This window comes from Mustela erminea, chromosome 13 (genome assembly GCF_009829155.1).
Source record: "Mustela erminea isolate mMusErm1 chromosome 13, mMusErm1.Pri, whole genome shotgun sequence".
In the NCBI taxonomy this organism is placed as follows: Eukaryota; Metazoa; Chordata; class Mammalia; order Carnivora; family Mustelidae; genus Mustela; species Mustela erminea.
The window spans coordinates 38,076,518-38,104,444 of NC_045626.1; the positions used below are offsets into that span (position 1 = coordinate 38,076,518).

A 27,927-nucleotide genomic window follows, 5' to 3' on the forward strand; every position below is an offset into this window, starting at 1 on the left:
AGTTGAGCCTAATTTTTTTAAGCCAGTTATGAAAACTCCCAGGATCATACTGAGAAGATTTGGGGTGACTGCCGTCAGGGATAAATGCATAGTATTTGAGGACTTTCTTTTAAAGTACTCAGCCTGAGTTTTGTTACTCTATGCTTATGTAGCTGTTTGTGACAAGGAATTTAATCAGAGTTTTAACATAAATTGTAGCTTAATCTTGTACTTGAGGAAATCTGTGTTTTTTCCTGAAATGAAATGAAAAAGAATGAAAAGAAAGTTCGTTACTTTTCATGTATCTTTTAAAGTAGCATGTGTCTGTATGTGATTTGAACTAAAATGTTAGTCACAACAGCATTAATATCTCTTAGTTTATTTTAGCATTAGCCAGTAGTAAATAGATGTTCTATGTGGACAAAATAAAATAAGCATCAGGCTAGAATTGATAACTGCCAATAACTTTGTGTATCCCAGACTTTATTACACTGTAGGTAGAACAGTGCACCTCTTCAGGCTGTCCAACATTATACTCTAGATGGCTGTTGCACAAAGTTAACCTCACTCTTCTGACATCATCATGTTAATGGGATTCCTATATAGTAGCTAATGGTAAACTATAATATTTATTTGTTCTATAATATAACTATTAATTTTTATTAATATATATAATGTATTTATTTGAAACTATAATATTTATTTGTTCTGAATTACTATAGCTGTAATATTTTTATAGCTAAAGATTCTAACATAGCTATCATGTATAGGTTCTTGCCTTGAGGGAAATTTCTAATTGTTAGTCTATAATTGTCTTGACGTTCTTTTTGAACTTCCCATCTTCTGTAGAGTATTTAGTTCAAGGTCTTTCTGTCTATAACAATCTGAGAATTGAACAACCCATTTGCACATAGTTGAGGTCTTTGTTCTCTCTCCTATAATATCTTTTAGTCTCTATTTGTTTTTCTTGCATTTTTTCCATAAACATAATTGTATATTGGAGAAGTACAAGAATTTTAGATAAATAAGACTTGTTTCTTTTGTTTAAGGGTGGCCGGCAGATGTATTAGAGATTTAGGGAGAAAAAATATTTTGTTATCCTGGAATTTAGGTTAGGGTGTGAAAAAGGAAGATATTTTTTAGTTCTTAGTTTGATGAAAGCCATATCTAAACTTGCTTTATTTATATAACACTTTTTGATTTCACACAAAAGTAAAAAAAAAAAAAGAAAAAAAACTAAAAACTTTTAAGAAACTTTAAAAAATCCTTTAAGAAAAATATTTAATTTGTTATTCAACATTAGATACATATGTTAAAATGTTGTAAAAAAGATTAAAAATTAAATGACAAACCATCATCAGATATAACATATACAAACAAAATCTAAAACCAGCAGAAGTAAATAATAAAGATTAGAGCAGAAATAAATGATATAGAAACTGAACCATAGAACAGATCAATGAAACCAGGAGCTGATTTTTTTGATAAAAAAAAATATGAGAAAATTTCTATATATTGATGCCCTTTTGGGACATTTAGATGGCTCAGAATACTACACTGCTAAGATTTTTTTTTTTCCAGTGTAAGTTATGACCAGAGGATAGAGTGTTATAAGAGGAAGTGACAGAAAATGTGACTGCCAAGATTATTCTCCAACTCTGAAGAGCTTTGGAAGCCAGGAACTTTTAAGTTTTATTCTCCAAGAAAAAAGAAATCTCAAAGTTTTCAAAGAGAAAGCAACATGATAATGATTTCAAAAGATAGGTATTATGCTAAGCAAAATAAGTCAATTTGAGAAAGACAATTATGTGATTGCACTGATATGCGGAATTTAGGAAACAAGGCAGAGAATAGTAGGGAAGAGAGGAAAAAATGAAACAAGATAAAACCAGAGGAGACAAAACCATGAGACTCTTAATCTCAGGAAACAAACAGAGGACTGCTGGATCTGAGAGCGAGCGGGGGAACGGGATGGTTGGATGATGGACATTGGGGAGGGTATGTGTTGTGGTGAGTGTTGGGAGTTGTGTAAGACTGATGAATCACAGACATGTACCCCGAAACAAAGCACACATTATATGTTAATTAAATTAAATTTAAAAATATATATAGGCTTCAGAAGATGTGGACAAGATTCGAAGGGAGAAACAGAGGGTTTCACATTATGTGATGTAATGTGGCCAGAGGGTTATCACATTAGCCCAAAGGAGAGATTATGGGGCTCTGAATTATGTATTCTCAGTGGGGGCTTCACAGATGTATGCCATTGAGGATCATTGCCGAGATGATGCTGAGAGGACATATGTGTTGTTTGACTGAGAGAAGTCCAATATAGGAGAAGAAAAATTCTTGGTGTAATACATTAAACAGAACAAGATATATTGATGATAGAACAGCTAATGTTTGTTTGTTTGTTTGTTTTAATTAAAAATTTTTGCAAGAAGTATCTGGAAGAAAGAAAACATAAATTTAATTTCAAAATATTAAATGACATACCTGAATTTCCTGTTACTCATGCATGAGCCTCAGAGGGAAGGTTGATATTAGGAGTAAGAATTTGAAGGTGACAGTTATATAGGTAATATCTAACACTAGGCCTGTCATGGAATCCCCAGGAAGAACACTGCAACTGTCTTACCCAAACAGAATATTATGTGAAAGGGGACGAAGAAAAAAATAATCTAAGAAAGTTCCTTTTTTTTTTTTTTTTCTTACTCAATAGAGCCCAAATTGCAAATAGAGGTATGGTTTTAAAGATGTTTTAAATTGCTGCAAATGTAAATTTTTATTTTTTTTTTTTGGAAAGATTTTATTTACTTGAGAGAGTGAAAGATCCCATTTGTGGGGGAAGGAGACAAAAGAGAGGGGGAGGCAGAGTCCCCGTTGAGCAGGAAGCCCAAAGTGGGGCGGGATCCCAGGACCCTGAGATCATGACCTGAGCTGGAGCCAGCTGCTTAACCAACTGAGCCACCCAGGTGCCCCTAGATTTAAAAATATTAAAACAACAACAACAACAAAAACCTCAGGAGAGGCAAAAATATCGTAATTAAGAAAAAATAGCTTTTATCTCAAAAATGCATTAAAATTTAATGTTTAAGATACCAATTTGGTATTGGTTTGTTAAAATTGATTTTTTCTGAGGTCAAGAATACTACAATATCATATAAAATCACTAACTAAAAAGTTTATAACTGCCATCCAATTTTAGAGCCTCAAAGGGATGTTGCCCTTAAATTTTCATTTTGGTCCTATTAACAAAGGAACTCAAAATTGAGTGTTAGAAACCTGTAGAAAATAACATTTATTTTTTTTAATTCAATTTTTTTTTTGGTCAATAAGTAAATAGCGTGTTTCCCTTAATGTTGAAATTTTTAAATGCTAAGTCTGTACTTTCATTTTTGATAATAAACCTTTAAGGCCATCAGAGAGGATTTTAGAGGATCTGACTTTGCAATATACTTGGTTATTTCTTGCCAACCGTGTATCTATACTTAGCAGGCCAGGGACTGTATTTACTTTGTAGTTTTATTTAAGCCAGTAGTTCTCAAATCTATATTGTTTACAGAATCATGGGAGTGTGTATAAAATTATGTTACAAGGGAGTTAATGTAATAATCTATTCTTCTGAGAGTTTGACAGACATCTAGGTAACAGCTATCTCGTGGTTTCAGTTTCTCAAATCAGAAACACAATCTAGCTTCTCTGTTATTTCACTTATCACTAGGTGACTTGTATTTGATCAAGAGATGTTTTCCTTATTATCTTAGTGGATTTGGGGTCATCTTTGCATAAAATCGTCTTCTGTGTTGACTATCTTAATTATTTGTATGGCCAACAAGGGAGGAGACAATATGGATGTTCCTAACTGAAAGAAAGAAAGGACTTCCTGAATATTACTCTGTGTGTGTGTGTGTGTGTGTGTGTGTGTGTGTGTGTGTGAGATAGAGAGAGAGAGAGAGAGAGTGTTGACGGCATCATCAATCACTTCTCATCATCTCAAGTGGTGAGTGCATTTACTTTAAGTGCACACTGTTTTGTTTTGTTCTCAGCAGTAAAGCAGTTTAAATGGAAGTTCCGGTTCTCTCAGATCTTTTATGAATTTCCATGGAAACTCTCAGCAATGTACTTAGTTCTAGAACACTTGCTATCAAGTGGAAGAAGAGAAGCTTTTAGAAAGTAGGCATCTTTTCCAGTAGTTTACATGTGAAATAAATTGTACTCCCTCACCCCATCTGTACTAATAAAGCAAAGGAGACATTTAGAGCAGTCACTTAAGTAAAAATGCTTCTGTCATATAGACTGCAGAGAACATGTAAAGATAGGAGACATCTTGTAACAGTTGTCTAGAAGGCTCAGCAAACTTACACCTAAATTATCCCTGTGTTTGCTATTTCACAGTGAGAAGCTTCTTTGAGGTCTGTGCAAAAGGTGAATCACTAGTTCCCTGACCACCTCGATGCTAAGCTAAAAATTTAACTCACTGTTGATGCAACATTGCCTTGCAAACTCCAGTTGCTCTAACAGTGTAAGGTAAAAGACAAAAAGGATGAAGGTATCTGGATTATTGAATATAGCAGTAAATTTTATTGGAATTTTCTAATTATAGATAGAGAAAAGTTTATGAAAGCACAAGGTATACTTAATAGATGGCAGAAGCTATAGTCTAAGAAAAAGGGTAATTCTTGGGAGATATAATAAAGCCAATGAAACATTATCTCCATGCAAAAATTTTTTTGAACTCTATTGTCAAAAATTTGAGTGGAATCAATCAAATTTCATTTTTATAGAGAAAGTGTCTAAGGCTCTTGAGTTAAGGATTCCTTAGGCATCTGCACTTAGGAATTCAATGTATATGGCCCAAGTACCAGATCAGGTTCTGCAAATTCAAGTTCAACCCTGTCCAGTTTCTGAGGTTAAGATACAAGAGTATACAAACCAGTCTACTCAAAGACTGTGACAATGTCTACTCTTTAAAATGATTCTTAATCTTGCCCTCCATCCATAAGTAATCACACATCCTATTACAAATCTAAATATTACTAGAGTACTCTGTAGTATATATTACAAGCTAAATATTAAATGCCTATTTATATACATCAAGGCTATATTTATTGATAAGGCCAGAGCCTACCTACAGAAGTAACTGTGAGTATTTCTTTAATTTGTTGTATATTTTTAATCAAAGAAATCTGAATCAAAACAACAGTGCATTATCTAGTGCACAGCTGGTGGTCATTAAATTGCTGATGTGATCTTATTTTTATGGAATTTTTTAAAGAAAATTTGAACTATGTCTCATAAAAGCCAGGATAGGATTTTGTATGATTGTTGATGAGTAAAATTTATTTCATTGCCTAGCTATGCAGTCTTGTAATCTATTAATATTATCTTCTTTTAAAAATAAACTTTATAGCAACCCAGGGGGCATGCTGTCAACCTTGAGAAGTTTGGGAAATAATGATTATTAAAAGTTGCTTACAGAGATAAAATGTGACTCTAGGGAATATTTATTTTTTATATCATTAAAATCTATGCCTCTTCGAAACCAATAACAGTGATCATTCAAAAGAATAACATGAATTAACTTATATTAAAGTTTTGCCCCCAAAATACTACAGACCAGATTTTATTGGGACTTCATATGTTTTCTTTCTCAATATATAGTGGACTGCCAAGAACATTAATAATGCAAATCTGTGTTTGAACACAAATGACTCCCTACAAGGCCTGTTTTGATTATTAATGGAATTAATTATCTGCCTGTTCCATGCAGTTACTGTGGTTTGGAATAACAGTTAATAATGAAAGACTAAGGCAAATTTTAAAAATAGCATGTTTAGTAATACAAATTAATTCTAGCATACAAAGAATCAGTAAGCAAATATTGTGGAGACAATGCCTTCTCTCTTTTTATTCATCATTAAGAAACTCCTCTCCTGTGAGTGTATCTTATTTTCATTTTACAAACACAGAAAAATAGACTGGGATGTTCAGAAGAGCCACCCATTTTGCCAAACTAGAAATTCAAATTTTATCACGTTGCCTAAATTATTTTCAATCAAGGAATCTGAGAAGTTATGCTAGCAGTGGAATTGTTTGAGGCCAGCCCCTTCCCGAGGTCCTTAAATTTGCTTTGAATTATTGAATATTCTGCCTTCTTTCAGAATTTCAGTGGCTACATGTCCTTACAGAAAGAATACTTCATAGCTCAGTGGTTTTATTATAAAAATGCACTTTAGATGGAGTGAATTTATGAATTAGACTAAGGCAAAGAAGGTCCACTAGTCTGCGTAAAGAGGTAGAACATGGCAGGACAGGGTATCCATATTTCCTTGTCCCATAATCTCAGGAAGACTCTAAGACATTTCCCCCAAGAGGCCTTATAGTTCCATGAATTAGTTTGAAATCTATTTCTTTAGAGAAAATAGAAGTCATTAACATTAAAAAAATCCATGGTAAACATCATGGATTCACCTATCAATTTTCTGATAAGCCTTCCTAATTTAATAAGTTTAAATTGAATGATTATGTAAGACATGTCTTTGTTCTGCTATGGAGGATTGTGTGTGTGTGTGTGTATAAATATAGTATATAATTCACATACATGTATATATGTATGTGTATGTGTGTACATATATGTATATGTTTGTGTGTATATATATGTATATGTTTGTGTGTGTGTGTATATATATGTGTGTGTATGTGTGTGTGTGTGTATATATATAAATGATAACCTCTGTCTCCAGGAAGGGAGGAGTTTGGCACTCCTAGATGGGAGACCATTTCACTGCACTTTTATAAAAGACTTTTGGACACTGCATGAGGTGCTGTCATCATTGATTTGACCATTTTCCACTTAATCTGTCATTGTAACATGTCATTTAATAGGCTGTTGGTTACAGTTTCTAAGATTGTAATAGTTGCTATGCTCCTGTACCATTAATATTGCTTTATTAACAATTCTTGTTCACAGTAGCACTATAATTAGTATAATTATTTACCTCAGACCTACTTATTATGGCACATACTTGCAGTAACAAAAGACTCCTGGAAATATCCTCTTCAATATCTTAGATTATTTAGACTCATACTATCTGAGGTGCCAGGGTGGCTTAGTCAGTTAAGCATTTGCCTTCAGCTCAGGTCATGATCCCAGAGTTCAGGTTCCCTGCTCAGTGGGGAGTCTACTTCTCTCTCTCCCTCTGTTCCCCACCTCCCCCTACCCCCCAGCTCATGCTCGCTCACTCTCTTTCTCAAGTAAATAAATAAAATCTTTGAAAAAAATAACCTCTCATGCTATCCGTAATATTATATTATATCGTAGTACCAGGAAAAAAAACCTACCTCTATTGGCATGTTTCTAGTATAAGTCCCTACTTTGAGGGCTAAATATGGTGAAAGCCCAATATCTCCATTCTAAAACCCACTGTCTTTGGGTACTTTCAACTAGCAAAAAGTAACTTTCTAATTCTTTCTAATTAAAAAAAAAAAAAAAAAAAGCCTGGAACTTTGTGACTTCCTAGTCTAAATAGTAGAGCAGTGATACAAAAATAAAAAATTGGATTCTACCTCGGTCTCTTCTTTAGTGAAGTTTCTCCAGGAAAGTGTTATTCTGAAGTAATTCGCCCCCCCAGGGATTCAGGGATTACCAGGGTTTAAATGACAAGAGAGAATTACAATGAGATATTCCAGTTCATATACCAGTTTCAGTCAGTTTGCATTTGTTTTTTGTTTTTAAAGGTAATGCTGGGCAAATTCTTATTTTTAGTTCAGTTTACGCAGAGGTTTTTTTCCATTTATTATGAAATCTTTCTTACCTAGAAATGAAAGGATGAAATGCTCACAGATGATATGTCTAAGTGTAATGGTCAGAGTTGAATAGATCAGAGATGAAAAGATTTAAAAAAAGAACAAAATCATAATTTCGCAATTCTGATAGCTGTGGTGATGCTTTTTTATTCTATTTTTATTTTTTATTTATTTATTTTATTTTTATTTATTCTTTTTCTAGTACTTGGTGCCTTTTAAAAATGTATTTGGGGTGCCTGGGTGGCTCAGTTGGTTGAGCAACCGCCTTCGGCTCAGGTCATGATCCCAGACTTCCAGGATCTCGTCCTGCCTCGGGCTCCCAGCTCCTTGGGGAGTCTGCTTCTCCCTCTGACCTTCTCCTCTCTCATGCTCTCTCTCACCCATTCTCTCTCAAATAAATAAATAAAATCTTTAAAAAAATGTATTTGAAAGTTACTCTATTTCTCTAAACATGTACTCTAAATTTAGAAGTTGTGAAATACTTCTGATTATGACAAAAACACTCCTAGGCATTCACTATGGATCTGTTTATAATTCTTTCTTATTTGAAAAAAGAAAAGAAAAGAAAAGAAAATACGAAGAATGCAGTGGGCAAGTAAAGTCATATACACGTATATATTTTAGACTTTATAAACTCACAGCTGAAGAGCAAGTCAACCTGTTTTACTAGTGAAAATACATACAATTTATTACAGATTTTAATTTCATTGTCCTTTACGACTTGACATGGTAAGAAGTTTTGATTCACAGTTTGCAGACACTAGAGTAGCTTAAGAAAGGAAACACAAGTGTAAAGGCTCTGGTTTATTCAGGTTTTTTTAGGCTGTTATATGAAATGGGTCTAGTGTGGAGTCAGCATGCAATCAGTTTTGCTACAATCAGTTTTGCTATAATCACGAAATAAAGAGGGAGGGAGGGAAGGGGAGCAGGGGTGGAGGGCAGGCAGTCACAGGCTGGAAAAAAAAAAGTTTTTAAGAAAGTCAGCTTTGAAAAGGTTTTTCTACAAATGGTGATTTCTCTTCATGTGTTTTTTAAAACCAGCTAGTTTTTTTTCTATTTTTTAACATAAAATTCACCCTCCCAATGATTTCCAAGTGTACAGTACAATATTGTCAACCATATGCATGTTGCTGTGCACAGACTCCCCAGAAATACCACCTTCCCCCCACCCTCCGCCATTCCTGCAAGACTGAAACTACACCCATTGAACGATTCCCTGGCTCCCACTGCGCCCTCCCCCGGCCCCTTGCCACCACCCTCCAACTTTCTGTTCTGTGTGTTTGACTGCTTCAGTACAATCATGCAAAATTTGTCTTTTTTGGTGACAGCCTCATTTCGCTTAGCATTATGTCCTCAAGGTTCATCCACGCTGTAGAATGTCAGGATTTGGGGCACCTGGGTGGTTCAGTGGGTTAAGCCTTTGCCTTTGGCTCAAGCCATGATCTCAGGGTCCTGGGATCGAGCCACACATCGGGCTCTCCGCTTAGTAGGGAGCCTGCCTCCCTATCTCTCTCTGCCTACTTGTGATCTCTCTTTCTCTCTGTGTCAAATAAAAAAATAAAACTTTTGGGGAAAAAGAAAAAAAAGAATGTCAGGATTTCCTTCCTCTGTTACGGCTGAGTAATATTCCGCTGTCGTTCTATACCGTATTTTCTTTCTTTGTTTATCTGTCTGTGCATATCTAGGGCGCTCTCCCCACCAGCTCTCTCCATGTCATTTTAAGTTCATTTGGAAAGTGCAAATTGTTCCACCTCCACTCTGTCTCCCATTGTCCCTTTGCTTTCCTTTGTTTGTTGGTTTAGCCAAGTTGTGGAAAATGTGCCTATATGCTGACTTAATAATATTGACCATAGATTGTTCTTTCCCCCTGTTAGTGTAGACTTGTAGATAACGCGGAGCGCGCCCTGGTGCAGGTGGACTAGCGCTATGACGTAAGACATCACGATAACGCTGAGTGCGCCCTGGTGCAGGTGGACTAGCGTTGTGACGTAAGACGTCACGTAAATGCTGATGTCATTGCAGGACGACTCCGCGGCGGCCGACAAGCAGTGTAAGCCGGAGGCGGCCCAGGCCACGTACTCCTCCTCGGCGGTGTCCGGCTCCCAGGAGGTGCTGTACATCAACGGAAACGGAACCTACAGTTACCATAGCTACCGAGGGCTCGGCGGGGGCCTGCTCAATCTCAATGACGCGTCCAGTAGTGGTGAGTCTTTACTATTTACCGTGCTTTTTCTGTCCGTTTGGGGCTAGCAGATTCTCTAAATCCGAGAGGAAAGTATGAACTTAGCGGGATGAGCAAGAGTAAGTGCCCATCGGCGAAACCCGTGGCCGCTTCATGTGTCACCCTGGTCTCCCCGCAGGGATAGCTCCGTGTTCTGTTGGGGGTCTCCGAAAGGAGGGGCGCGATTATGCAGCTGAATAATGGATCTTTTACAAGCAAAAAAGCTCAGCTGGAGAAATAGCTGATTTTTTCTAACCAGATAGTTAGACATTCTGCCTCACCTCCCCAGAGCTGTAATGCACTATTCCTCAAGAATAATGACCCATTTTCTCAACGTTCAAAGAGGTTTTTAATTTGGAAAATCTGAGGCAGCAGGAACCTTACTGACTTGATAAAACGCAACTAATTATACCTAAGAACATAGGAACGGAAACGACTCAAAGAAACAACCGCGGCTCTCCAGCCGCCACCTGCCGTGAGTGGGGTGCTGAAGCCAGCTCAGACAGGCTCACGCTTGGTAAAACTTTTAGGAATTTATTGAGTTTATATTCCAAAGGGATTTCCAAATGTGTCATATAAAAGGAATAAAATATGTGGGTGAATTTCATACAACTGGGTTGTAGGAAAGTTTTTATAAAGTCTACTTAAAATCCAGGGGAAAAAATAAGCTCCATTTCACCCACACACACTTTTGTATGACCAAAAAAAAAAAAAAAAAAAGTATACACAAAGCAAAAAATAAATGATAAACTGGGAAAATTATTAGCCATCTACGCTACAGAAGGTTAATAAGCCAGTGCCTGAAGTTCTTCTAAGAAGAAAGAAATTCCCAAACTATATATTAAAAAATAAGGCTAGTAAATGAATACATAGTTCTCAAAGAAAACAATGCAAATATCCCTTAAATATGGGTAAAGTTACTTAACCCCACTCCTAATAAGAGAAATACAGATAAGCAACAATTGAAATATTAACACAATACTCTTTTTCAAGGCTGTGGAGGAAATGAGGAGTCTCATGCATAGCTTATAGAAATGCAAAAAGTTGGGGTGGAATTTGGAAGTATCTAGAAAAATTAAATACACATTTATCACTCAGTCCAGCAAACTCTTGAGGAATCTCTTGCTAGGAATTTATCTTAAAGACATATGGACAAACATACAAAGAGACATATATGCACAAGGCTATTTATTGTAGTGTTATTTATAAATGCAAGAAAAAGGATTACCAATAAAAATGTCTATCAACTGAAGGTTAGTTGATTCATCTCAAGTGCATCCAAACAAGATAGTAACATGGTGATATAAAAAGTGATAAAAAAAATCTCTTTATGCATTCCAAATGCTGAAAAGTACCTATAGTATGCTAATATTCATTAAAGGAGGATTTATATAATTAAAAAAAGTTTACATAGAGGCAGGAATGGGGGAGAATGTGTGGGGAAGGGAATGTAAGCTGGAATTGTAAGTATACTTGGTTTTTATATTTTGTTTTATAAATTTAACCTTGAACAATTTAAATACATAATTATAAATGAAGCTGACTTTACGGATTCCTGATAGTGACAGAAAAATGATGCAAATGAACTTTATCTGTTTAATGAGTGGTTGGCATAGCCCCCCACAGAAGAAATTTTCCAAGGGATCTCAGAAACCATAATTTGACTCCACAGCATGTAAGTCTGTCATAAAACCTTAAACTATTTCCAGTAATCATATTATTATTTTGGGACTGTTTGTGCATTGTGGTTTAAAGCAAATTTATAATTATGTTGATGTCAGTGAAAGTTGGAATTTTTAGCAGGAGGCAAAGCAGATCTAGATGTAAAAGCAATGCGTTCTAACAAAAACTCTTTAATTTCGTATTTAAATTGGTAGTATCAATGAGATATTTTCTACTTAAAAATGCCTGGAAATAAAGACAAATTTTAATCTGAATATTTGAAATAACCTTCGTGGGCTTTGAATATATTGGGGAAGGAATTGCTTTATTAATGTCAAAGGAGTACATACTCTAGAAAATCACTTACCTGTGTAATATTGGAAATATGCTCTGAGTGTGTTCAGGGGTGACTCTGGAAAGCTGGGGCTGGCTCTTTGGTCTGCTTTGAAATTAAAAGTGCCCTAAGGACAGGATCACTGGCTTCAGTCTGAATTAGTTGCCTCCAAATCAAAAGAGGGGAGCCTCAAGTAGAAGGGAGAAAAAAAGAAAGTCTCTTATTTTGAGAAGAAACAAATTTTCAAGTATATAATCAGTTTTTCCAAAGCTAATGAGCCTTCTCAGTTGTTTTCGAGTGTTATTTGTATTTAGACAGCAAATCAGCAGGAATGAGAAAGTTCAATGCCAGAAAGGGACAACATAAAAGCTGAGCATTCCTTTAGCCAATAAAGCTGTAAACTAACAATTCTTTGAAAATATTTGACATGGGGAATAAGAACTGATAGGTAGTTCAGAACTCAACTACCAAATCAAAACATTTAGGGGAAAAGTGTATTGACTGTAGATTTAATTGACAGAAACTGTTTTTTAGACTTAAAGAGTCATTTGTTTATTTATTAAGGTAACTTACTTAACATCAAGTAATAGTAAGACTGATCACTTTACTGAATGCTTGTGGTGCTTCATGTAATTTCCATTTATTCCTTACACAGTCCTCTGAGATCTGTTTGCAATTTTATGGAAAAATTTTATAAAATTGAACCTGCCCCAACTTAAAAAAAAAAAAAATACTTAGGCACTACTTTCTTTTTTTCCTAACGTGATTGAAACCCATTTTGTGAGGCTCAGACTTTGTGAGTAACTTTCCCAAGGTCCCTCCTTAATAGAGGGAGGAGCCAGGATTTGAGCACAGGCCTTCTGACACGATGTAAACCACTAAGCTAACTGTGGAAGGGAGCAAATGCTGAACTATGCAAGAGCCTCTGGTAAGAACTAATCAAGTTCTCTCCAGAGACACTCCTATTCTGGACATTTTGTTTAAGGGTGAATCATACAATATATGGTTTTTATGTTAGGTATTTTCCATTTAGCAAGTTCTTTTATTTTTATTTTTTTTAAGATTTTATTTATTTGACAGACAGAGATCACAAGTAGGCAGAGAGGCAGGCAGAGATAGAGGAGGAAGCAGGTTCCCCACTGAGCAGAGAGCTCAATGCGGGGCTTGATTCCAGGACCCTGGGATCATGACCTGAGCCGAAGGCAGAGGCTTTAACCAACTGAGCCACCGAGGTGCCTCTAGCAAGCTCTTCTGAAAGTTCATCTATATTACAGTATGAATCAATACTTCATTCTTTTTTATTGTCAAATAATGTTCCATGCTGTGGCTATGCCATGTTTTGTTTAGCCATTCAATTGATGGGAACTTGGATTTTTCTCACTTTGGGGTTACTATGAAAAATGCTATAAACTTTTATGTACAAGTTTGTGTTATATATGTTATGATTCTTTTGGGTATATACCTAGAAGTGGAATTGCTGGTTTATTAGTTCATTCATATGGTAACTCCATGATTAACATTTTGAGAAAATAAAAGACTGAATATGAGATGTCTTTTCATTTGTTATCAGTCTTTAAATATTTTTCTTAACTAGGACTTGTAATATTTATAGTACAAGCTTTGTACTTCTTTTATGTCGGTTTCCTTCTGTGATGCTATTGTAGATAGAATGTTTTCCTTAAAATAGTATTCTATATTTTTCTATGTTTGGAGGAGTTGTAAAGTAATGCTATTAATTCTTTAAACGTTTGGTAGAATTCAGGAGTGGTGATATCTGTATCTGGGTTTTTCTGAGGGGTTTTTGATCACTAACCCAGTCTCTTGTTATAGGTCTGCTTATATTGTCAGTTTCTTCTTAAGTCAGTTTAGGTAGTTGTGTATATCCAGAAATGTGTCCATTTCAACTTAGTCATCTAATTTATTGACACAATTCTTAGGATTCCTTTATAATCCTTTCTGTTTTCATAAGGTTGGTAGTGATGCTCCCTTTGTAATTTCTTTTTTTAAATTTTAATTCCAGTTGACTTTACAGTGGCATGTTACTTTCAGATGTACAATAGAGTGATTCAGATGTAGAATAATTTTATGTATTACTCAATGCTCATCAAGAAATGCATATTCTTAATCCCCTTCATCTATTTCTCCTATCCCTCCATCCACCTCTCCTTTAGTAACCTTCAGTTTGTTCTCTATTTTTGTTTTGTTTTGTTTTTGTTTATTGATTTTTGTTATGTTATATTATGTTATGTTAGTTACCATACATTACATCATTAGTTTTTGATGTGGTGTTCCATGATTCATTGTTTAAGTATAACACCCAGTGCTCCCTGCAATACGTGCCTTCCTTAAGACCCACAACCAGGCTCATGCATCCCCCCACCCACCATGTCCACAGTCTCTCATGATTCGTCTCCCCCTCCAGTTTCCTCCAATTCACTTTTCCTTACCTTCTCCTAATGTCTTCTCTGTTATTCCTTACATTCCACAAGTAAGTGAAACCATATGACAGCTGACTGTCTCTTCTTACATTTCACTCAGCATAATCTCTTCCAGTCCCATCCATGTTGATGCAGAAGTTGGGTATTCATCCTTTCTGATGGCTGTGTAATATTCCATTGTATTTATGGACCACATCTTCTTTATCCATTTATCTGTTGAAGGGCATCGCAGCTCTTTCCACAGTTTGGTTATTATGGACATTGCTGCTTTGAACATTAGGGTACATATGGACCTGCTTTTCTCTACATCTGTATCTTTGGAGTAAATACCCAGTGGTGCAATTGCCAGGTCATAGTGTAGCTCTATTTTTAATTTTTGAGGAATCTCCACACTGTTTTCCAAAGTGGCTGAACCACCTTATATTCCCACCAACATCCTCTCAAACATTTGTTGCTTCTTGTTTTGTCAATTTTTGCCATTCTAACTGGCGTAAGGTGGTACCTTAATGTAGTTTTGATTTTAATTTCCTTGATGGATAATGGCGATGAACATTTTTTCATATGTCTGTTAACTATTTGTATGTCTTCATTGGAGAAGTGTCTGTTCCTGTCTTCTGTTTTTTGACTTGATTATATTTTTTGGGCGTTGAGTTTGAAAAGTTCTTTATAGATCTCGGATATCAGCCCTTTGTCTGTAGTGTCATTTGCAACTATCCTCTCCCATTTTATGGGTTGCCTCTTTGTTGACTGTTTTCTTTGCAGTACGGAAGCTTTTTATCTTGATGAAGTCCCAAAAGTTCATTTTCACTTTTGTTTCCCTTGCCTTTGGATATATGTCTTAAAAGAAGTTTCTGTGGCCGCTGTTGAGGTTACCGCCTCTGTTCTTCTCTAGGATTTTGATGGATTGCTGTCTCACATTGAGGTCTTTCTTCCATTTTGAGTTTATCTTTGTGTATGGTGTAAGAGAATGGTCAAGTTTCATTCTTCTGTATATAGCTGTCCAATTTTTCCAGCACCATTTATTGAAGAGACTGTCTTTTTTCCACTGAATATTTTTTGCTGCTTTGTTGAAGATTATTTGACCATAGAGTTGAGGGTCCATCTTTGGGCTCTCCCCTGTGTTCCATTGGTTTATGTGTCTGTTTTTGTGCCAGTACCATGCTGTCTTGGTGATCACAGCTTTGTAATACAACGTGATGCCCCCAGCTTTGTTTTTCTTTTTCAACATTTCCTTGGTGATTTGGGTCTTCTCTTGTTCCATACAAATTTTGGGATTGTTTGTTCCAGCACCATGAAAAATGATGGTGATATTTTGATTGAGATGGCATTGAAAGTATAGATTTCTCTGGGCAGCATAGACATTTTAACTATGTTTATTCTTCTGAGCCATAAGCATGGAATATTTTTCCATCTTTTTGTGTCTTCTGTTTCTTTCATGAGTGTTCTATAGTTCCTCAAGTATGGATCCTTTACCTCTTTGGTTAGGTTTATTCCAAGGTATCCTTTGGTTTTGGGTATTATTGTAAATGGAATTGATTCTCTAATTTCCCTTTCTACAGTTTCATTGTTAGTGTATAAGAAAGAAACTGATTTCTGTGCATTGATTTGGTATCCTGTCACATTTCTGAATTGTTGTATGAGTTCTAGTAATTTAGGGGTGGAGTCTCTTGGGTTTTCCACATAAAGTATCAAGTTATCATGAAGGGAGAGAGTTTGACTTCTTCTTTGCCAATTTGAATACCTTTTACTTGTAATTTCTGATTCTAGTTATGGTTCTCCCCGTTCTTGGTGACTCTCGCTAAAGACCTGTCATTTTGCTTCGTCTTTTCAAAGGAGGACCTTTGGCTTCTTTTATTTTCTGTATTTTTCTATTCTCTATTTCATTAATTTTTACTCCCACACTTATTATTCCCTTCATTTTGCTTACATTAAGTTCAGTTGGTCCTTTTTTTCCCAGTCTTAAGCTGAAAAGTTAAGACAATTGTTTGAAGCCCATTTTTCTTCATATGTAGTTATTTACAGCTATAAAGTCCCTTCTAAGCATTGTTTTATCTACATCACATAGGTTTTGGTATATTGTTTTTGTTTTCCTTCACGTTAAAGTGTGTTTTATAATTTCCTTTGTCACTTCTTATTTGACCCACAGGTTATTTAGGATTATGTTGTTTAATTGTGAATATTTGTGAATTCTCCTCATATTTGTGAATTTCTCAAATTTTTGTAATTTCTAATTTTATTCCATTGTGATTGGAAAACATACTTTATATATTTCAATCCTTTCAAATTAATTGAAGCTTTTTTATGACCTAGATTGTGATCCACCCTAGAGAATGTCCCATGTGTTCCTAAAAAGGATGTGTATTCTGAAGTTGATGGTTGGGTATTTGTAAATCTGTGTTAGGTCTAGTTGGTTTATAAAGTTGCCCATGTTTTCTATGTTCTTGTTGATCATCTGCCTAATTATTATATCCATTATTAAAAGAAGGTTATTGAAATCTCCAACTACTATTATTGAATTATTTATTTTGCCTTTGTTTCTAATAGTTTTGATTCATTTCTTTTGGGACTTTGCCAGTAGTCATATTTACTATTTATATTGTTATATTTTATTGATGGATTAACTAATTACTGTAAAACACCTGTTTATCTCTAGTAATGTCCTACATCTATTTTGCCCAATACTAGTTATTTCTGTGATGTCATGTTGTTAGTAAAAATGAAGAGAAATGGGCAAAACTTTAGACATGGAAGAGATGTATAAAAGAATATAGGGCAAACCGAATATTGTTCACCTCTACTAGAGGACAACCAAAATAATTTATCTTTGCTCCATAAATGGCTGTGTAATTTGGGAACCCAATGCTAAGTGAAAATGTAGGGTTTCTTATTTAAAAGGTAAGAATATCAAGATGGTGATAACAGAGCATTACACAAAGCAGAGGAATCTTCTGAGCTCAGGATCCCACGAGCTACACGTGTTTTATGCTCCACTTTGCTCTTTTGACTTATTGAACAAATTGGAAGAAGCACTGTGTTTCCATAAAAAATGCAGAGAGTTACTGGTGGGAAGAAAGATAATATCTACAAAGAAGGACAAGACTGAAGACACAAGTGAGAATATTTTGAGGTTTTTGAGGAGAGAGGAGAGAACTTTGGGCAACTGCCAATCATTTAAGAAATTTTAGGAAATTTAAATTTAAAGGAAAATTTTGCTGCCCTTCAACCCATTCTCCACATAGGAACCAAAATAATTTTTTATTAATTATTCTTATTAACATATAATGTATTATTTGCCCCAGGGGTACAGGTTTGTGAATCATCAGGCTTACACACTTCACAGCACTCACCATATCACATACCATCCCAATGTCCATAACCCAACCACCCTCTCCACAACACCCCCTACCCCTGCAGCAACCCTTAGTTTGTTTTGTGAGATTAAGAGTGTCTTAATCTTGTGTCATTAACATAGTTTTGATTATGTTAATAATCCTGATCCCATCTTGTGTCATTAACATAATTTTTAAGAAAAGAAAAATCTGATTGCATCACTTCATTATCTAAAACACTTCTGTGGCTAAACCCACATGAACTTTACTTTAATGTGCCCTTTTCACCCCATGTCCCTCATTTATCGCTCATCTTTTAAATCCTTACTTCCAAGTCTAGATAAAATATAGACATAATTTTCATAGCATTGTGAGTTTGTCCTTTGAAATGGGTACCACAATGTGTGGACACACACACACTACACACCCCTACACACATTTACATACATATGTAATCACAATACATTGGTATCCATTCTTCAATTTTATTGCTCATTTCTACTCAGAAACCACATAGGAAATCTGGTATAGGTTCTAAGTATGCAGCCATATACATGATTAGAAAGCAGGTATTATAAATTGGGAGTTTAATGAAGGTACTATGGTAGTATCATGAGGTTTACCTGTCTGGAAGTTAACCCCCAGTAAACCTATCATAGGATGATAGGCCTAAAGGGACTTGAGAAAATAATTTGATAGCAACCTCTTTATTTTTTTTTTAAAGATTTTATTTATTTATTTGACAGAGAGAAATCACAAGTAGATGGGAAGCAGGCTCCCTGCCGAGCAGAGAGCCCGATACGGGACTCGATCCCAGGACCCTGAGATCATGACCTGAGCTGAAGGCAGTGGCTTAACCCACTGAGCCACCCAGGCGCCCCACAACCTCTTTATTTTTAAAAGCCTATGACTAAAGAAACAGACCAGGAAAGTAAGGTGACTTGCTCAAGGTCACACAGGCTGACTTTCTGGTTATTGGATTAATATGTCTTTTGGTTTTTGTACAGCAATTTCTTAAGAACCCAGTAAAGAACAACTTTGAACAATTCAGCCTGTGTTCCGAAGCAAAGAAACAAGAGTAGCAGAATAACTAGTATGACCTGCAAAAAATTTAAAATGGGTGGCTTTCTTTGAGCGTTGGCTTTGGGATGTGTGTAATGGCGTTTAAGGGGGAAAAAAAAGTGGGGGGCGGGGAAGAAGCAGCAAAAGGTGAGTCTTGGCAAATAACAGCTTCAGGCTTAAACCAAAGAGAATTTCTCCACCTCACATTAGAAAAATAACTTTGGCTACAGCAATGGTAGCTAGGCAAATGGTTAATTTCAGGTTGTGAAGGAGCTCTAAATAACATTTTTTTTTTCTCAAAAACACATCCTACCTATAATACTGGTAATGGCTACTGCTATTTTGATAGTGTCTAGTCTTCGCTTGTTTTAATCACAGAAAGGCAGCTTAATTGGATCAGGCCCACGATTTCCTTTATTTGGGGACTTTCTTCATAAAACCTGGAAACCCCAAACATTCTGACTTTTAAAAATGGCATTATCTTTAGCTTATTTCTTCACTTTGAAGACCTCAGAATAGTCATTCCCTGTAACAGATTTGGAGTTGTGTGGAAAGAAACTGTATACATATACATAAATCTTAAGAGCTAAAAAGGACATAGCAGAAGATTTAGCATTATATGAGATGCCATTTTCTCTGATGGCTGACAACTCCAGTTACTCTCAGTTTGAGAATTCTTGATTTTAGGATTTGTAGAGATCTTCTGAAAAGTGCAGAACAGAGCAGCAACTTTCAAGAGAACAAGGTAGGTTAGCTACACACATGAACTTGTAAGCAGACAAAGACAATAAGAATTTATATCATTAAATGATTTAAGGAGAACCAATGTTCATAAAACCTTTTACAAGAACATGAACCCTGTAGATTGTGCTATGTTCCAAAAAGAACAGGAGGGCAGAAGAATGAGAAAGGATACCTTAATGGCATTTGGATTTAAAGATTCTAAAGACTTAGGAGTTTGGGGTCTCATTTTCAAATCACTTTGATTTCTTTTGTAATTTATTTGGGCTGTCATAACAAAAATACCATATTGTGGGGAGCTTAAACAACAAACCTTTATTACTCGGCGTTCTGGAGGTTATGGAGTCCAAGATCATGGAGCTGGCAGATTTGGTATCTGGTGAGAACCTGCTTCCTGGCCACCTTTTCCCTGGGTCCCCGCACAGGGAAAGGAATGGGGCTTCTCTGATAAAGGCACTCCTCCCATTTCTGATGGTTCCTCCCTGACAACTATCTACCTTCCAAGGGTCCTACCTCCACATACAATCACACTGGAGATTAGATTTCAATATATGAATTTTGAGAGGAAGGCAGACATTCAGTCCATAGCAGTCACCTTGAGAGAAACAAAGTTGAGTAAGGCAGAATCACTGACTTCAATAAATTTAGAGATCAAAATGAGATACAATATTCTCCCTCTTCTTGTCTAAATATCAGAATCTTTTAAGATTTTGATTAAATAATACATCCTCAGGGAAACCTTACTGTACCTCACCACCCTTCCATCCTTTAGAAGAGTAATTATTCTCCTGCTTATGTCTCTATTCTAACACTTGACCCATTGAATCATGAAATAGGTTTTCAGATATTTTCCCTAAATAGATATATACTCCTTGAAAGCAGAATCTCTGTCATGAGCACTATTATATCTCCCGTATAAATAGAAGTACTCAACCATATTGGCTTAATGAATAATAAATGTTTTAAAAAATAGAACACTTGGTGCCAAAAGAGGAAAAGGTGCAAAGAGAATTACTTACGTATATTGGATGGCAGGGGTAGGGATTGATTTTAAATAAAGCAAAGGAATCATAAGAAAGACTAAACAGTTTGAAGATTCTGTGGGTGAAAGAAGAGTCTAAGAAGCTTTACCCTCTGCTTAATTTTCAGTACAGTAGCAGTAGGAAAAGCTTGCTGCTGTTGCAGACTTGTTAGCAAGGAAAGGGTGCCCTTCAGATCCTTTGTTAGCCAACCTCCATTTGTTTAGCACTGGCAAGGGTCTGCACCCAACAATCCAAATTCTCAAGTTGGAGTGTTATCAAAATGACAGCAGTTACAATTTGTATAAAGAATTTATTCAAATTATCAAACTGAAATGAGAAGCAAGCAAGCAGCCAATCCTCCCGTTATTATCACATCCAATTACACAGGACTTTGGAATGCTTTCTTTCTATCAGGAAGTTCACACTGAGCTGTCTAAAGAGGGCAATTGTAGTTTGCTGCAGTTATCCATTGGATCTCTTGAGTCTAAATTATATGCATAATGCATAAGTTAACTACTGATGTTTCCTCTCCACAAACTCCATTGGGCAGACTTTTCAATTTGTTTTTCAACTCTGATATAAACTGGGCTGATTTACAGATCGAAATTTAACAAGACCAAATTGTAGTAATAATGACCATAATAACTAACATTTGTATGGCAATTTCTAGTTTGCCCGAATCTTTACATCTATTATCTTCTTTGCTCCTCACTCATATTCAGGGTTGTTGGCCATAAAGATGCTTTGGATCAGAAGCTATAATTATGAGTCTAAGAAAGCTTGGCCGTAAGTTTCACTACCATTCTAGAGCTCATTGATCGTGATGTGACTGGCTTTGTGTATGGATAGTGCTGCCCTCAGCATCAACATTCTGAAGCATCACTTGTCCCCTGAAATTTTCAGAGGAGTGCTTCTATTCATGCACGGTCTTCACTTCTCATCCATCTGCCCTTCACTCTTCAGTCCACTATAGCTGGCTTCTCTCCCATTATTTTGCTGAAACTGGTCAGGACAAGTTTACCCATGAGTCCACATATTGTCAAACTACAGATGATTTTTGCTCTTTACATACCAGACTTCTTGAGTATATTCATATCTGTTGATTAGTAGACCCTTGAAACATCCACTCTCTTGACTTCCATTATAATACACTCCCCTTTCACTTTATACCTCCGATAATTCTTCTCTTTCTGCATTCCTGGGCTTTCTTTTTTCTACTCGTGCCCTCCATTCTGGGGTTTTCCTAGCGTATCCCACCATTGTCCCTTTAATCCTCTTGTTCTGCACACTGCTCAGTGGTGAGCCCAAAATATGCCAAAAATGGCATACCTCACCCTGGCTTTACCCCGAGCTTCAGATTTTATATCCAGTTGTCTACCAAATAGTTTGATCTAGACATCCCAAGAAAATTCAGAATTTTCTGAATGCCCTCCCCAGCACCTGACTTATATCAGCTATTATGTTCTCTATGACAATTTTCTGGATGCCTCCCCCATTAAGTTTTCTCTATCCTGATACCCTAGGGATACCTCTTATTTAACTTGTTACATGGACTTCTCTATACTGGACTGTGCTCAATTTGAGGACAGGCAAGGTGATTTTTTTTTTTTTTTTTTTTACTATCATAACAACAGGGTCAATAAATAACCAACTTAGATTCATGCTCAGTGAATATTAAGTGGATAAATAAATGTCTCAGGAAGAAATTGTTCCAGTAAAATACTGTACCTGTTTAGAGAACTTAATCCAATTGAGCATAGTAATCATCAGTTGGGGATGTCTTCTTAAAGTTTCTTCCCCTTTTCTCTTAATACCCTGAAGAGCACAGTACTGGAACAGGAGAAGTGTTTCATATCAAACATTTCAGACAAATGTTTTGAAATACACAAATTCCATTTTAAAATGTGTTCAGCTTTAAGTTTCCTGATTCAAGAGAGAAATGTTTTCATCGTTAGGTACCTGGCAAGGTGCTCTTTTTACCTTTACCTTATCCTCTTAGTAACGTGTTCTGGTTCACTAGCCATGTGCAAAGTAGTGCAGAGGCATGGGGGAGGGATTCAGCATCATCCTGCTCCAGAAGAGCAGCTGGGTGTTTGTGTGGTGTGAAAAATGCATACACTCTATTACATAAAATTGAGAGAAGAATGATTTTACGAAGTAGAGTCTAAAAGTGATACACGGAAGTTAAGCAACCCCTATGGATAATTTCTATGTCATTTACACAATGGAAAGATCTACATGATGATAATATATGTGAAAAAATATGACCATGCGATGTAACTGAAGTCATCGTATTTGGGATTATGTAGTTATTATATCTCGGTAGAGTTCCAATAAACCTGAGTGAGTTTTCAAAGCACATTCTGTGGCACAAAGTAGAGACTTCTTTGTGCCATCATGGTGTCCAAATTGTAACTATTTTTAGAAAGCCCATTTCTCCCATGTGAATGAATCCCTTTGATGACCTATCTTAATTAGCATATTTCCCTACTTTAAACCCTACTCATTTGTATCCTTATTTTGATTTTAAGTATAAGTTTCTCAACAACTGTACTATCCAGTACAATAGCCACTAAGTACATGTGGCTATTGAAATTGGAATTAACTAAATTTATAATTCAGTTTCTCAGTCACACTGGGACAAATTTCAAGGTCTTATTTGCCAAAATGGTGAGTGGCTAGCACAGAATTCACCAGCACAGAAGAAGATTTCCATCACCACAGAAATTGCTGTTGGACAGTGTTGATTCCAGACACTATTCTTCTCACCTTACACTACTATATTGGCTTCTAGAGGATTCTGTTATCACAGAAAACTTTTTCTACATTTATTCCATCAAGCTCCATGCATTTAATTATATATGTATTTTTCACTCCTCCACACTCCTCCATAAAATAAGTGTGGTCAATGAATAACCTTATGGAAACTTAAATGGTGATTTTTAAATAACAATGCTTTTAATTCAAACTGCCCAGCTTTTAAATAACTTACAGTCTTTTAGGATTCTGAGAAAAGCTAATAATTTGTAACAGAGGCATTGAAAACCTCTTTGGCAGAAGCTGGCATGACTTTAAAATTAGAAACAAGACAAATTTTTAAAAAGATTTTCTTTATTTATTTGCGAGACTGTGACCTGAGCCCAAGGCAGACACTTAACTGACGGAGCCACCTAGGCACCCCAAAACAAATTCTGCAAGAGTTTCATTGTGACAGAAGTTCAAATTATGTGACATTTAGAGAAAGCAAGCCCAAACTGAAAATGTTTGAAATGTAACCAGTTTTGCCACTGAATTCATTCTGTTTTTCCAGGTTTTCCCACATGTACCAGGATGATAACCTAGAACTGGGGTGAGACTGAATGATTTATACACCTATGTCTTGAAATACATAGAGTTTCAGGGAGATGCTTATTGGTAAATTTTAATGATTGGAAATTATGTTAATCAGTTGCTGGAAAATTGAAAGGAAAACAACACAAAATACCTGCAGAATAAACTGAAGCATTTTTAAGTTTATCTGATTGAGCCCCCTTATCTTTCAGTAGGTTTTTGTTCAGTCAGGGAGCCTCAGAGAAAGGGCTCTGAATAAAATGAGTGGCCTGGTGTTTTCCATGGACGGCCAAGCACAAGTAACTGGTTTTACAGCTCTGTATGGATCAGGCCTGTTGGCAGCAGCTTCCTAACAGCCCTTCTCTACAGTAAAATGGATCTTTCCTAACTATTAAGATCCTCCTTTTGTTTTGTATTTTTTGTGTTTGTGCCTACTCACTGAAGGGAAGGAATGAAAAGATGACTCCATTAGTATTCTGGGACCTTTGTTTTTGAGGCTGCTAGGATCCACTTCAGGTCTTTTCCAGGTGGGAAGAGTTCTTAATGGTCGGCTGGGCTTGTTTTCCCCATACAACCGCCTTTGAACTTTGGCATGTCCTCTGGGAATCTGTCTGAACAAACAAGTTAAATTTGACTGGCCTCACCAGCCCACTGCTGTTCAGGAAGGAGCTCTTTGGGGAGTTCAGAATGTTCTACTTTTCTAGGAAGTCAGATATCACTCTCTGTATGAAAATTGAATTAGCCATTTTCTACATTCCTCTTTCCTGGGTTCAGGTACTGATGCACCTTCCTGAAATAGGCACCAGGCTGCTCCCCGGCCTCACTAGAGATCTTGGGTCTGTCTGCCTGAATCACTCCAAGAGGGTAGGAAGGCCAGAGTTGCCTTATTTTTTTCTCTTTCATGTTAACACTTTTCAAATGCCAACTATGATTATAGTAACAGTGCTAATATTTCCTTTTGTGGTTTCAAGGCACCCAGTCATTTTAAATGACATTGGCCCTTGACTAACATACAGATGCTTTTTCTGAGAGTCCTTCCATCCACATCCCATTGCTGGAACTAGTGGAAGCAAGTCCATAGGGTGCGCACTGCCTTCTGGGTTACTATTTGGTCCACTCAGGCAAATTCAGAATTCACAAATGATTCATGTGTGGTGACTAACATTCTGGCCAATATCTCAGTATTCTCAGGGAAAAATAAATTATCTCTTGGTGATTAAACTTATAAGGGAGTATAATCTTCTTGAGTACAGTAGTCCCTCCTTATCCACAGGGGATATTTCCAAGACCCCCAGTAGATGACTAAAACTGTGGGGAGTACTGAACCATATATATACTATGTTTTCTCCTCTATTACATACTAATGATAAAGTTTAATTTAGAAATTATATTTCACATATTTATACATTTAGTAATTTATAAATTAGGCACACTAAGAAGCTAACAATAATAAAATAGAACAGTTATACAATATACTGTAATAAATGTTACATGAATGAATGTGGTCGCTCTCTCTCAGTATCTCAAGATATCTCAGCATACCATACTCACCTTCCTTGTGATATTGTGAGATGATAAAATGCCTATGCGATGACATGAAGTGAGGTGAGTGATATAGGCACTGTCCCATTAGCAAGAAGTTGCTATTGAACTTCAGTTAATACTTCAAAAGGAGGATCATCTACTTCCAGATGAAGTTGACCAGAAGTAACTGAAACCCTGGAAAGGGATAAGGAAGGACTGTTGTACTCTAAATGTAGCCAAAAGTAATTTTTACACTAAATTTAGAAATTTTTTTCTGGTTCCTATTTCTGGAAATATAACTTACTACACTGTTCCTTGGGGCAATATTGTAAGAATAAATGTTTGTCTTATTTTAATTCTGGTATGATATACAGTATTATATTAGTTTCAGGTATACAGTTTAGTGAGTCAATAATGCTATACTCTGTGCTCATCAAGACAAGTGTACTCTCAAAGCCCTCCTCCTGTTTCACCCACCTTTCTACCCACCTCCCCTCTGGTAACCATTAGTTCTCTATATTTGAGAGTTTTGGGGTTTTGTTCTGTTTTGTTTTGTTTTTTGGGTTTTTTTTTTTTTTTTTGGTTTATCTCTTTTCTTTGTTTTGTTTCTTAAATTCACATATGAGTGAAATCATGTGGTATTGTAGTTCACAGACTTATTTCAGTTAGCATTATACCCTCTGGATCCATCCTTAGAATTGCAAATGCCGAGATTTCATTCTTTTCTATGGCTGGGTATATTCCACTGTACAGATATACCACTTCTTTATTGGATCCATCTATTGCTGGACACTTGGGCTGCTTCCATATTTTGGCTATTGTAAATAATGTGGCAGTAAACACAGGGGTACACATATCCCTTTGAATTAGTGTTTTTGTATTTTTTTAGTAAGTACCCAGTAATGAGATTACTGGATCAGAGGGCAATTCTATTTTTATCTTTTTGAGTAGCCTCCATACTGTTTTCCACAGTGGCCATACCAGTTTGCCTTCCCACTAACAGCGCAAGAGGATTCCTTTTTCTCTACATCCTCACCAATACTCATTGCTTGTGTTTTTATTTTAGCTGTTCTGACAGGTGTGAGGTGATCTCACATTTTAATTTAGATTTTCATTTCCCTGATGATGAGTGATGTTAAGCATCTTTTCGTGTGTCTGTTGGCCATCTATTTGTTTTCTTTGGAGGAATATCTCTTCATGTCTTCAGCTCATTTTTTAGATTTGTTGTTGTTGTTGAGTTGTATAAGTTCTTCATGTATTTTGTATACTAACCCTTTATTGGATATGTAAAGAAGATATTGCAAATATCTTCTCCCATTCAGTAGGTTGTCTTTTAGTTTTGTTGACTATTTCCTTCACTGTATGGAAGTTTTTTGTTTTGATGTATTCCCAAGAGTTTATTTTTGCTTTTGTTTCCATAGGAGACATATCTAGAAAAACATTGGTATGGCTAATGTCAGAGACATTACTGCCTATGCTCTCTTCTAGGATTTTTAGGGTTTCAGGACTCACATTTATGTGTTTAATCTATTTTGCATTTATTTTTTTATATGTTGTAAGAAGGTGGTCCATTTTTCCCAACACCATTTGTTAAAGAGAATTTTCCCATGGTATATTCTTGCGTCTTTTGTCAAAGATTAACTGACCATATAATCATGGGTTTGTCTGGGCTCTCTATCTGTCCCATTGATTTGTTTGTCTTTTTTTGTGCCAGTACCATACTATTTTGATTACTATGGTTCTGTAGTATATCTTGATAACTAGTATTGTGACAACTCCAGTTTTGTGCTTTTCAAGATTGCTTTGACAATTCATGCCTTTTTGTGGTTCCATAAAAATTCTAGGAATAGTTGTTCTAGTCTGTGAAAAATGTTACTGGTATTTTGATAAGGATTGTATTAAAACTGTAGATTGCTTTGAGTAGTATGGACGTCTAACAATATTTTTTCTCCCAATTCATGAGCATGGAATATCTTTCCATTTGTTTGTGTCATCTTCAATTTATTTCATCAGTGTTTTAAAAGATTTTGAAGTGTATGGGTCTTTCACCTCCTTGGTTAAGTTTATTCTTAAGTATTTCACTTTTTTGGTGCGGTTGTAACTGGGACTGTTTTCTTAATTCATTATTAAGCTACTTCATTATTAGTTTCTAGAAATGCAGCAAATTCCTATATATTGATTTTTTATCCTGCGACCTTACTGAATTCATTTGTCACTTCTAGCAGTTTTTTGATGGAGTCTCTAGGGTTTCCTGTATATACCGTCAGGTCATCTGCAAATAGTGATAGTTTCTTCCTTACCAAATTGGATGTTTTTAATTTATTTTCCTTATTTGGTTTCTGCAGCCAAGACACCCATTACTATGTTGAATAAAAGTAGTGAAAGAGGACACCCTTGTCTTGTTCCTGACTGTAGTGGGGAGAAAAACCTCTCGTTTTTTCACCATTGAGTATAATGGTAGTTGTGGGTTTTTCAT

At 36.0% G+C, this 27,927-nt stretch overlaps 1 protein-coding gene across 10 annotated transcripts in view; it reads left to right on the plus strand.

Moving 5' to 3' along the window:
* Positions 1-27,927, plus strand: part of NOL4 (nucleolar protein 4) — a 402,656-nt gene that overhangs the window by 337,344 nt on the left and 37,385 nt on the right. For 9 of the 10 annotated variants that reach the window (XM_032310893.1, XM_032310895.1, XM_032310896.1 and 6 more), the window contains one exon: positions 9,811-9,991. In XM_032310893.1, the coding sequence (XP_032166784.1) occupies positions 9,811-9,991 (181 nt within the window). Of the gene's footprint in view, positions 1-9,810; positions 9,992-24,701; positions 24,792-27,927 lie in introns of all 10 variants that reach the window. The other variant, XR_004278137.1, reaches the window with a different exon arrangement.